The sequence below is a fragment of the Siphateles boraxobius genome, unplaced genomic scaffold (genome assembly GCF_051911475.1).
Source record: "Siphateles boraxobius isolate OS27281-9 unplaced genomic scaffold, OSU_SipBor_1 31, whole genome shotgun sequence".
NCBI classification, from domain to species: Eukaryota; Metazoa; Chordata; class Actinopteri; order Cypriniformes; family Leuciscidae; genus Siphateles; species Siphateles boraxobius.
The window spans coordinates 16,582,883-16,596,207 of record NW_027508931.1 but is presented as its reverse complement, the minus strand read 5'-3'; the positions used below and the strand labels follow the sequence as shown (position 1 = coordinate 16,596,207).

The 13,325-nt window shown below is 37.0% G+C and overlaps 2 protein-coding genes across 6 annotated transcripts in view; both read right to left on the bottom strand.

Annotated features, from left to right (window-relative positions):
- LOC143696984 (uncharacterized) overlaps window positions 1–10,818 on the bottom strand; it is a 118,773-nt gene extending 107,955 nt beyond the window's left edge. The window contains exon 1 of the mRNA XM_077193934.1: window positions 10,809–10,818. The gene's annotated coding sequence lies outside the window, so the exon portion shown is untranslated. The remainder of the gene's footprint in view (window positions 1–10,808) is intronic.
- Window positions 1–13,325, bottom strand: part of gdpd4a (glycerophosphodiester phosphodiesterase domain containing 4a) — a 34,074-nt gene that overhangs the window by 5,995 nt on the left and 14,754 nt on the right. For all 5 annotated transcript variants that reach the window (XM_077193932.1, XM_077193931.1, XM_077193929.1 and 2 more), the window contains 9 exons: window positions 11,462–11,565; window positions 10,421–10,514; window positions 10,270–10,329; window positions 9,867–9,965; window positions 9,659–9,752; window positions 6,596–6,741; window positions 6,141–6,223; window positions 2,878–3,028; window positions 166–390 (listed from right to left, as the gene is read on the bottom strand). In XM_077193932.1, coding sequence (XP_077050047.1) covers window positions 166–390; window positions 2,878–3,028; window positions 6,141–6,223; window positions 6,596–6,741; window positions 9,659–9,752; window positions 9,867–9,965; window positions 10,270–10,329; window positions 10,421–10,514; window positions 11,462–11,565 — 1,056 coding nt within the window. The remainder of the gene's footprint in view (window positions 1–165; window positions 391–2,877; window positions 3,029–6,140; window positions 6,224–6,595; window positions 6,742–9,658; window positions 9,753–9,866; window positions 9,966–10,269; window positions 10,330–10,420; window positions 10,515–11,461; window positions 11,566–13,325) is intronic.

Sequence of the window (13,325 nt, the reverse complement as noted above, 5' to 3'; positions counted from 1 at the left end):
AATACATTAGGCACAGTTTCAGCTCAATTTTTCCCTTTTTTTTAATAGAATAATTTAAAAATGGAAACACGAAATGCCATGAGGCGGTCACATGACATGACATTATAATGCCATTGTTTAAGGTTAGAAGAAAAAGTCAGCATCCAACTAGGGTTCATGAACTACCTGACTGGAGTTAATGAAGGACTCGTTGTGTATGACCTCCAGGATGCGAGTGATCCACGTGTCCCTGTACGGGTGGCCTCGGGGTGGACGTCTGAGGTCAAAGATCACCAGTCTCTCATGCTGAGCGGCCACATTCAGGAACTCTTTCAGTGTTGGTACAGTCTGGTTCTGGACCTGAACCCTCTCATTTAAATCAAGAGAGGAGGCTGTACTGAAAGGATCCCTCTGAGAGGAGATAGAGATAGAGAAGACTGGTTAACTTGAGTTTTTACCCCTCACAGTCTTGCCAAATGAATAAGGCATACAGTCTGACAACAGTTTATAGATCAATTATAAGATCCAACATCTCAGGAGCTCAAAGATGGTGAATTATACACCTTTACACTACAATCCACAAGCATATTACTTGATCAAAGTCATGAATACCTCCCTCTATTGAGCTTTAAACTGGGTGAGGTTCAGCATTGGCAGCAGTTATACGTCTTTTAGGGCTGGAACCGTGACGCAAGGCACCTACTGACAAAGCCTATTTCCAGCTAGAATCCTTTAATCCCCATTGATTCCACACAGGGATTTAAGAGGGATTCTGAGTTTAATTAAGGGTCCCAGAACCGAAGCATACATGGATGTGCACTGCATTATCATTTTTGTAATAGTATGATGGGGTTTTATAATCCATGAGTGGTTTCTATTTGTTTTTAATCTGTTTTGACCACAACATCCTAAAAGAACCCAAGTGATTTCTCTAAAAATATGAATTCATACGGTGTGCTCTTAGATAAAATGGATTTTAGTATCCATAATAATCCTGAAATAATAATGTGTCTGGAAAAAACATAATATAATATCCAGCTTGGAAAACAAATATAATCAATCGTCACCTCTCTAAAATGAAAAATGAATAAATAAATAAAACACAACACAGCAAAAGAAAACAAAAGCTTTGGAATAGCATACTGCTTTTACTCTTTCTGCAGTATACATTTATTTTCTGCATATTATGCAAATTTTCTGTTTGCATTGAATGAATGCTGGATCCACAATGCATTGCAAATATTCGCAGTGATTTTTAATTATTTTTTATTTTAGTTGACTCATTACTTGATCATATTGTCCAAAGTTAAAACATTTTTTATTAAATATAGTATAATATTTATATATTTACATATATTACATTATTATTTTAAAGTAATTTATATTCTTGATATTTTTTACTAAACATAATAAAATGCAAAATAGCTGTAGTTATATATTCCAAGAAGGTAACTGGATGGCACTTGAAGGGGTGAATCTACCAGGGTGCCAACCACAGATATGGGAACTGCCAGCCTAAGAAAAAGCCTTGCCACCCCAGATTATTTGTCCCAGTATCAAATAGAAATGCAAGCAGTTTCCCCGTTTTATAGTGTATGGTGTACTTAACTTCATTACCAGATGACTCTTATGAACCGGATCTTTTTGGTGAGTCAAAAGCATACAGCACAACCAGTTTAGCCCAAATGGGCTGTTTTCCTGTTGTTCGTGATTCATAAAATTAGAGGGGATTGCGGTTTAAATTTCCACAAACCTTCTCCTCGTTTATTTTGACCTTTGTCGAGTACAGTGATTTTTACAGATTCTCCAACGCCCGCTGCACTTTCATCATCCAAGAAAATAAATTGAAACCAATAGCCATGCAGATCTCAATCACAGACACTAATAGCAGAAGTAGCTAAGAATCTAATCTTCGCTAAACAGATTGAAACTTTTGAAAGACAAACTTTATGTTGCCTTGACAAAGTCTTATCTTGAAATAGATGGGGGTTTTTTGCCCACAAATTTGATGCACTAAAACAAGTGATTCATATATCATCCAAGTAGGCCACATAATATTGATAAAACAACTTCTCCATGTAGTAATGATAGACCTGCTCATACAAGCTCATCGTTTAGAAAGTGTTGAAATGTTTAATAGACAGTGTCTTGGTGCCCTGGATATTGATATTTTGTTATTAGGGGTCAAATCACCCAAGGTAAATTGGCTCTTACGAACCGGTTCTTTTTCAACTGAGAGATTCAGTCATCTGAACAGAGAGATTAAAGTGATAGTTCACCCATAATGAAAATTCTGTCAGGGATGGACTTTGTCCATCTTAATATTCAATGATATTATTGAACTGAACTGAGCTGGATGATGACTTTTTTTTTTCCAGAACTGCTTTATAGATGAAATGAACTAATTTAATAATTGATGATCTTTACAACGGAACTGAATCAACACTGAACTGATTTCAGCTAAACAACAGCCGATGTGCATCATTTTCCTGTTATCACTGTACAGCTGCTTTGAAACAATCTGAATTATATAAAGTGCCATATAGATAAAGGTGACTTGACTGCAGTAAAAACCACATCATAAGATACATTTCAATTGAATCGCTAATCATTCACATGGGCCATTTGTGCTTGGACCACGACGATTGCCGCTTGCGTCCATATTTTGTTTTTAATTATAGTATAGATGTAGTATATGTGTCACAGTATAGATGTCTGAATGCTTGCTTGCTTGCTTGGGTTTTACACAGTCCTCATGCCACCCCCTTGCCACCTTATAAATGATAGTGTAGACCTTATAAATAGATGCTAGTATAGCATAATGCACATAGCCTAGCCATCAATATATTCATATGACTGCTGGTTCATGAGCAGGAACAGAAGGTGCTGGATCATTACCCGAAGAAACCAGGATCCAGCGCTGAGCATCTCCAGCTCTGCCCAGGTGAACATGGCCGCCGGGTCATCCGTCCGGTTGGGAAACACTTCGTGCACGTTGGTTGTCCTCCTCAGAGTGCTGTCATGCATCAGAAACGGGACGCCATCATAACTGCAAAGAGGAATATTGTGTGAATTTTAACATGCTCAAATGGGATGGCAGCTGTTTTTGTATTCTGTGAAATCCACTTATTCAAAGTATTGTGTTATTTTAGTATTATTTATACCATTACAGTATTCATTTTGTCATGTCTGTTTGTGGTTTTGTTCATGTTTTCTTGTCTTTTATTTTGAATTTCTCTTAGTCATGCGTTTCCCTTGCTCCTCATGTGATCATGTCACGTGCTTCCCTTGCTTCATGTGTGATGTTTTCATTGGTTGTTCTAGTCATGAGGTTCTCTGTTCGGTTTTGTCATTGGTTCATTGTTCATTGCTTTTAGGTGTGTCTTGTTAGGTCCTTAGTTTTTAGGCTCGTTCGACTTCATACAGCAGACCGATCCGAGGCTGACTTGAAGCAGTGCATGCCAGTTAGAAATCTTGTCCGAGTTGAGACAGCGTCGACGCCATGTGACTGTGACGTATGCCATTAAAGTAGTCCGAGAGCGATTCGAGAGCAGCTGGAGGACTCAGCCAGCGCAGCTTCTCAAAGAGCGGCTGGACGAGCTCTGATGACGACACAGCTGTTCCAGGATTGGCCGGATTCACCGCATGACAACGATCACGTCGGTTTGGTGCTTGTTCGAACACCTTCAGTTCCACGAATGCTCACAAATCTGTTTTTTTAAGACAGTAAAAGCATGTAGTTTTCATGTAGTTGCGATGTGATATTGTGTCATGCTTATCAAAATAAAACCGATAAAAAACACTACATTGATATTTAAATAGTAGGCTTATGTTGAACTTTACTCTTGTACAAACGGACGCTGTATTTAGCAGTACATAAAGTATTAAATTGAAACGTATCTGAAACATCTGTGTATTTAACAAATATTGCATTTATTTCACTACGGGAAGCAGAAAGTGTCAGACTTCACGTCTCCGTTTCCAAATCATCAAACCTGCGTAATATAAGCTGCAAACAGACAACGCGCTCCCTCATCGTCATCCATGCTTCCTAGGGAGCTTCCTGCCGCTCATGCAGTAAAGATGAGAGTGCTAACAGGATTAGTGTTCAGCTAATCACCTTAACCTGAGAGCAGTGACTCATCCAGGAGCGGGTAGCATCAGATCTCCATTTATACGCCTTTTGGCTAGAGCAGACCTTTGTCTAAAGAAAATGACCTTGTGAATGAACGGCCCATTGATGGTTTGTTGATGTATTTGAAGCAATAGATCACAGAAATGTCATAGGGCCGCAGAATGAATTTCAAAGGAGGTTGCAGGGTATTTTATGTACCATCAACATGAGCTCTGCTGTCTGCATAGGCAGCGCCATAACCTTAAATGAAACCTCAATGTTGACTGATCTGAAAAACTTTTCATAGATAGCAAAGCAAATAATGCTGCTCACTTGAAGTGGACAAGGGACTTGACTTACAATGGATTCTTAGTTTTTTGCTAAGATAACAATGTAACAATTTACAAATGCGAAATTAATGCATTAACTGACAATGAGCAATATATTTGTTACATGATTTATTAATCTTTATTAACAAATGTTAATCTTTGTTATCATTTGTTATCCAACTATTGTAAGTTAATTTTAGAGCGTTGAATAATAAATGCTTTATTTTAATAAGTATTTTTAGTTAAACTTTATTTTAAGGTGCCCTTGTTACAGTGTAATTATAGAAGTTTGTGTGTGTGTATATATATATATACACACACACAAACATATATGTGTGTATATATATATATATATATACACACACATTACAGCCTAAATAGCAAGACCATTACATCTAGCATTCAAGTCAAGTCCCATTTATTTTTATAGCGCTTTTTACAATATAGATTATTTCAAGGCAGATTTACAGCTTTACAGTTTTGTTGCGTTTATAATTTTGTTCAGTATATATAGCCACTCTGGATAAAGCAGTGATGTCATCGTCCAAATGTCATTCATGCACAAACTATTCATTGAGCGCTAGCAAAAGTGTTTGTTTTGCAGTTGATGGCAGCAATCTTCCACTAAACTATGACACGTTTCATGTTTTCACTATGAAAGAAACTGCGAAATGTCTTCTTTAATGTTAATTTTTACATAAAACGTTGCTACTTTTAATAAACCTGTAGCCTATATAAATATCATTAATAATTTTGGCAAATAAATCAAAAAAATGCCATATTTCCCCTTCAAAACTGCAAAACTGTAGAGTAAAACATTAATTAATAAAAGTGATAGTGAATGCATCTAAAAAAAACTCACGTGATTGTTACAAATCACACTGTCTGTGGCCTCTGGTGAACTCAGAACAACTGTTAGCATAAAGTTTAAGGTAAAAATAACTGCCATTAAATTATATATCTTACTACTATGCAATTAGATAAACTGTTAATTCATTACATTATCTCTGTCTTTATCCCCTTTTATCCTCTTCTCTTCCGTTTGGCACTGTATCTATTGCAGACTATTATGCTCATTTAAAATGTAATGTAAATTTGGCCATCTGTCACAATCAGGTAACTTTTACCATGTCTAGACCTGGCTCGAGCTGCCAGGCCCGTTTCTACGGGGAGCTTGAGTGTGTTAAGTGCCCTCAAACGAAAGTAATGCTGTCTACATTGGATGCAGTGAGGGGCGACGCTACACAACAAATTACCAACAGTAAACTGATCGCGCGCGCTCTGTTTCTGACGCACTCCAAGCACTCGCTGGGAGGGGGAAGATTGATGCGCCGGACCGGAGTCGGGGGACTTAGTTAAGTTTTTGTGGAGTTGTTTTGCTTTATTTTGTAGTATTTTGAATTGATGTTTTTAAAATAGTATTAGTAAAAAAAAAAAAATCTTGTTCACTCATTTTGGCGCCCCTATTGAGTGTTGCCCCTAGCATTTGCCTATTCCGCCTATGCCACGGGCCGGCCCTGATTCAAGGTACACATTATATTAGATCATGCATTCCCTTGGAATCAAACCAGCATTGCAAGCACCACGATCTAGAACCACTTGAATGCCTAGGAATGATAATACTGCTATGTTAGAAGCCATAAAAGAAACATGTCTTAAAACTTGCTTTTAAATGCTTTTATACAAATACAGTAAGTAGGTATGATAAAGATGCTCACCTGATTGTGACGTCCGTCTCCAGCCCCTCTCCTCCTACTTCTACAGCCTTCTCAAAGGACATCTGGGTATTTTCTGGTGCAAGCTGTTTGAAAAGAATCAACAACGTCAAACCTTTCGACAACCATTTTGAGTCTTAACCACTGTAATCGAATCCATTAATGGTCAAACATAAAAATAACATTTGTACAATCTGAAATGCACTTTCTGTAAAGCTCCTTTGAAACAATATGTATTGTGAAAAGCGCTACACAATTAAATTTGAATTGAATAAAAAACTTTTTTATTCCAGTTAGAATCACAATTAAAATCTAAGTCGAGTTTAATTGTGAAAGAGAAGTCAAACAAACATTGATTTTAAATGGCATGCTGACTGAAACCCACATAAAATCCACATGTGCTCTTTCAGTATAACACAACAGGGATCTTAAAATATCATGAGGTAAAAATACCACACCATGGGTGCTCCTCTATGCCCGATGAGGGTGGGTGCTGGCCCCAGTGTGCCCTCCTCTTTGATGCAGGGGGAATACATGCCCAACGGCACCAGATACAGGGCCAAGAGAACCGCCAGGTACAAGCTGAGGACAGCCACCTGCCTCACTGAAACACACAATACACCCCTCAATGAACATATGCAAAAACTTAATGAATGAAAGACAAATCCAACTGTTACAAAAACATATGGCAACTTTTGCAATATATGATGAACCGAATTATAGTTATTAGGGGCTTAATCAAGGATCTTTATATACTTCATCTTCAGGTGGAAGACTATGGCAGCCCGTAGAACTGTTTAGGGATGGATAGGGGGGGGGGGGTTATTCATCTTTAAAAAAAACATTTTTGTCTGATTCCTTAGGACCTCTTGATGGATGAATCTTGATTAAATTAATTAAATTAACAGCTACACACACTCCATCAATTAGGGTTAGAAGAACTGTTGCCAAACATATAACATGCTAGAAACATAATCACAGCAATAATGATCATTCATTCATAGAGCAGCAACTTTTAAGCTTTAAATTTATAAAAAAAAAGAATAATAATTATATATATATATATAAAATGGTTGTATTTAACCAGCAGAACAAAATTGTCCTAAGACAGAAACGGGTATGGTTCAAAATTCATGTAAAACTTTGATGAAAGGTTTTGATCCACTTCAAATGTTGACTACTGTACATACACATACTGAAGCTGGTTAAATACAACCATCATTTGCAAAAGTTTCAAGGTTTCTGATCTAGGCAAATTGCCATCAACATATTCCCCATCATAGCCAAATCCACCCTCTTCATTGCCAAATACATTAAAAAAAAAACATCATACCGGCCAATACAATCATTTAGCAGCCTGAATAAACTTCAGAATTACAGAAAGATAATAGCGCACTGACAGGGTCCACTTAGTTACTGCAGCACCCGTTAGGTCGCCTGTAATGAGAGTTTATGTCACCTCTACACTGGTACGGCTCATCTCAAGAAGAGAGAGACGTTGTCTTTGTAAGAGAGGGATGATGGGTCAAAGAGACATCTCTGGGTGGAGGCGAGCGTCACACAGCTGGTGTGAGTTTAGCCTCTGTCCTGCATTTGTCTTTCTGACTTGTTCGTCATGCTTTCAGTAAAGCGCAGAGAGAGAGAGAGAGAGAGAGAGAGAGAGAGAGAGAGAGAGAGAGAGAGAGAGAGAGAGAGAGAGAGAGAGAGAGAGAGAGAGAGAGAGAGAGAGAGAGAGAGAGAGAGAGAGAGAGAGAGAGAGAGAGAGAGAGAGACAGGCAGACATGACTCAGCCGAACGCAGCCAGATGCAGAGAGTGAGGAGAGAGAGCAGGAGAAAAGCCAAAGGGAAAGAAGAAAAGGAGGGCCGGAGGGGGCAATGCTTTTCGAGGACAAGCTCTTGGTTTTTATGAGTCTAACAGCACAATGAAAAGAAGGAACAGATGCAGCAGCTGTGTTAACAACAGATCATAAATGGAAACCAACAAAACGACACCATTTCCATTGACTTGAGAGCAGGATGTAACTGACTATGGTACTATGGTATAACCTGCCCATAACCAACACGGACATAATGGTTTTTGTTTACAAATAATTTTACTGGGATATCATGGATAAAATGTCCCTTCTACCCCGTGTTGTTATCTAAAATTAAACCATTTCAAATAACAGAAATAATTTTAATAGTATTTTAAAACGAACATTATAAATGTTGCCTTGGTAACTAACTAAAATAAAATATAAGTTTGTAAAAACAGGACCCAATGTACTGTTAATATGGATGAATTTTCCCCAAAAAATGTAGGTTTTATACCTGTATTTTGAATAACACATTGAATTGTGTTTCAGGGTTAAACGAAATGTCGGTAAACTGAACAAATAATGTCCTTTCTAATGTCCTCTCATTTTAGTAAATCGTCGCCAATATTTACTAATTCCTTCCCTTGTTTTAAGTGAAACTTGCGCATGTCATGATATAATAATTTAATTTCCTCATTTGACTAAATTGTGAGCACGATATACTAATTTGTTCCCTTGATTTAGTAAGTCGTGGACACGTATCAATTCGTTCTTATTTAACTCAAAAAAGGAACACATTATTATATTGTGCGTACGATTTAGAAAAACAAGGTTACTAATTAGTAAAACATGCTGACGTATTAGTAAGTAGTGGGAACGATTTGTTAATTTCTTTAAAGAGTTAGTTTACCAAAAACTCTGACATTATTCACTCACCCTCATGTCGTTCCTAAATCCAATCAGTTCATAATATGAAGCAATCGAATCTATTTAGAAAATATATGGATGGGAAAATGAAAGTGGCTTGAGTTGATGTGTAGCACAACAAAAAAGAGGAAAGAGGTGTCTGTCAAATAAATGCTTGCTTGAGCAATGCTGTGCAACACTGGGCGATTATAATGGGAGCAATCTAGTTTTGTTGCATCAATTTAGACAGAACAAGCTGCTTTTTTTATTTTTATTACAATCACCATCTATCTGTCTACCTATTACCATTTCAATCACATCCAACTTTTGGTGATTCTATGGCCATCTCCTGCCATTCGCAAGATACTATCCATGAATTTTCTTGACAATGATTTCTCCAGGTTGTGTTGCTAGGTCTTTCAAAGTCAATCTTCCCCAACCCTCCCGATTACATGGCTTGGTACTCACACACACACGGATTCACACCTACAGAAAATTTAGCATCTATACTACATGTTTTTTGGATTGTGGGGGAAACCGGAGCACACGGAGAAACCCATGCAGACACAGGGAGAACATGCAAACTCCACACAGAAAGGAGTCCTGGGACCTTCTTGCTGTGAGACGACAGTACTACCCACTGAGCAATTCTTTCAAATCCACTGATGTTAGTGGTATCTGGTTCGAGACTAGCAGTTGTAGAGTCCATTTTTCAGCCCAGAATCAACAACTAGAAGATGTGTTGGTTGAAATAGGATATGACCAGAATCACAATGCATTTTCATTTGTTGCCAACAAGCACCAAACAGGATCACGTACCTCTCTTGTTCATGCGAAAGAAGTGTAAGGCTATTGGCCAGGACAGAAGTGTCATTAGTGAAACTCCGCCCAGGTGCAGAAAGGGTGCTGTGATCTGCACACAAAAAAGGAAATACATAAATGCACACTGCATGAACTGCACTTGATGTAAATTGGAAAGCTAATTCGACTGTTTGTCCCAATTGCTGTGTCGAGTGAAGAGAGCCACCTGAAATGAAAGGAGCAGTGTCGTCCATTCTTTGCTCCATAAGTCAGAGAGCACAGCTGTGGCACTGATAGAGAAAGCTAGAGTCACCAGGATACCAATCTGTGAAAAGTCAAAAAATACAATAACAAAACTGAATGGCATTTTGGCTAATGTTGGAGCCAAAAACCACTACAAAAACAACATTTGTGTTTGGAGAGAATAAAATAAAACTTTCAACTAATTACAGCAGCCCCCAAAATTGCACTTAAAATTATTTCAAATTATTTCACTGTAGGTTCAACGCAATCTGAATCACATGAAGCTGTTTCTCTGGTAACGCAGATATGGAATGAATACAAATGTGCAAGATGGGGTGTCATTCACAGTAAGGGTGAATGATGAAAAGACTGTTTTCTTTGATCACCTTGTGGCTCCAGTGGAGGTAAAGCCTCTGTCCTTCAGAGAGAAGGCACACCGCTAGGACCTGCAAACATCAAGACCACAACATTTATTATTATTATTATGAGGACAAGCGGAGGCTGAAACGCTTTGTTGTTGTTGTTCAGTGTTCTCACCAGCAGGAGGGCGATGTAGGTGAAGAGTGCGGCAGCGACCACCAACAACACCACTGACCACGGGAACCAGAATCCCAGGTTCCCGAAGTTAAACCTGCAGAAATAAAGATCAGATTTTTTTTTTAAATAATAGATTTTAAGGGTTTTTTTTGTTTGAGAATACCTAAATAAATCAATCAATTAATCCATCCCTCTGCATCATTCTCATGGATTGGTGCCAATTGTAATTGAAAATATCAGGATTGTTTCTTTTAACCATATCATCTGAAACCCGAATAAGTATAATCATAATGGTAGGAACTGTTAGCAATAAGCTTTATGCCGAACGCCACATGAACAAACAGGAAAACAGGTCTCATTGCATCTGCTTGTCTGAGAAAGTGTTAACAGAATGAGTACAACATGAATCGATGGCGATATCTATAGACTTTTAAGGTAATCAGCTGACCTAGCAAGTTATTTTTATTGTGGCCATTTTATTCAATTTTAATATCTGAATGTTCGTGAAAAGAAGAAAAATAAAAAACTTTTAGTATGTGAATGCATGAACTGATTAAATGTCTTGAATGCATTGCAAGTTTCTTTATTTAAAAGCGCCTGCCAAATATGTGTGTGTATATACGGTATATTACATAAATAAATTAAGTAAATTACATGAATAAATTACATCATTTACACTTGTATATTTTTTTTAATAATATTGTGTGTATATATATATATTTATATATATATATATATACACACACACACACACATACATCTATACTGTATATATAACATTCAAATATAATGGAAATGAATAGAGGCATGCAAATTCCTAATATATTGATGAAAATAAAAAAAATTTAAATAAAATGTGCCGTGTGTTTCTTATTAAAAAAAAGAGTTTCTATGCCTTCCATAATGTAAATTAAAATCAAGCAAGAAATGTTATTATTTCATAAGTAAGTCATATGAACACCGAAATGGCATGGTTTTCTTTGAACGACCCATCTAACTGTGTGAGTCCATCTGTCTGTCTGTCCATCCCCATACACTCACCAGTCAAAGTCATTGTAGTCATTCTGTGCCTCACTCCAGAAGTAGAGGAATATCAGGGTCAGGAAAAACGTTACGATGAGGACAGCAAAACTACCACACTCCAACTGCAAAACAGAGCCATCATGAGCCGTGATGACACCCACACCGCACCACAGTTACTCAACAGTGTGAAAACTCAAGAGGAGGCTCAAATTAAAGCACCACATGAGGCTAACACAGACTTTGAAATTCAAATAGTTGCTTTCGAGCTGTACAGGACAGCCCGACTCAGTGTGCAGCAATAATACAGTGAGTCATCCGGCTGGTTTTAAATGACTCATTTTAAATGAATGATGCTTTCTGAGTCATACTGCAACTTATCTGCACTGAAAACAGCTCGATTTAGAAAGCGGCCCACTAGCTGAACAAGAGCTGCACTCGCTGTGTTCAAGAAAACTAATCAGCACATACAGGAAAAGTGCACTCATAAGTGCTTTCTATTTAGAAGCATGAGTGGCTTCAGCAGACATTCTGGTTAAGGGGAAACTATTCACAGATCTTCACGAAACAAGCCCCTTGAGAGAGAACAATATGTTAGAGAATGGAAACACTGATATATGTGGTGTACTCAATACCAGCATGCACTGGGTTTATTCATCTTAATGTCTGAGCATATAATGGTACTATATCAACATCAAATTAACATTACATTTGTATTTACTGAAGAAAGTTTCAGCGCTTTTAAGGTGCCAAAGGAATAGAGAGTCAAGGTCATGGGTTTGATTCCTAGGGAATGCTTGAACCGATTAAATTTAAGCTTAGAATACAATGCAAGTTGCTTTAGATAAAAGCAACTACCAAAATTCATAAATGTAAAACGTAAATGTAATTGGACTATGTGGTGATTTTGGACACATGATTACATGAAACGGGTTTAAAGTGAGTGCTGGGACAGATGAGAAAACTACAGTGAATGCATGACATTTTACTTTCAATAAAAGGAAATTCATATGTAATTAAGATGAAAATCAATTCTTGATATTTAATTCGAATTATTTTTTTAATAAACTCTATGCTCTTTCAAAAGCAATATATGAAGCAGTCATTTTAGTGTATTATATATTAATTATTACCATTATGTTTAATTTATTTTTCTTTCATCTTTAGTTATTTATTTCCAGTTAGTAATTTTAGTGATAAAAAACTAAGTTTTTCATCTAATATTTATTCTTTATTTCAGCTTCATTTCAATTACCAAAAAAGTTTTTAATAGTTCTAGTTAATGATAATAGCCCTAATGGGAAATATCTGAAATAGTGCTCTTTAAGAATCTCTCAATCAATGACACGGGCTAACAGTGTGATAATCTAATAAGAATAAAATACATACATAATAAAAATACAATATTTGAAAATAAATATTATATTTTTGCCTGTGTCTGCCTTTTACTGAACTCACTAGATTGCTAGAATTATTTTATAATCTGACCTAAATAATGAATCTTATAAAGCAGAATTATGTTCTCTATGATGCCTAATCATGCCATCTAGGTAGAAAGCACACAATGGCCCGGTTTAACAGAGAGGGTTTAAGATTAAGCCAGGATTAGGCCTCAGTTCAATTAGGACATTTAAGTGGCTTCTATTAAAGTGCCTTAGAAAAAAAACATTACTGCTGTGCATCTTGAGACAAAACAATGGCACTGACATATAACATATCAGAGCAAGTTGCATTCATTTAAAACAGCTCAAACATGCATTTTAGTCTGGGACTATAGGCTTAAGCCTTCTCTGAGAAACCGGCGGTGTGTTTTGGAAAAAAAAAGCTGCATGTAAACCATCATAAGGAGGAATTTAAAAGCAGAATGAGGGACTTCAAGCATCTT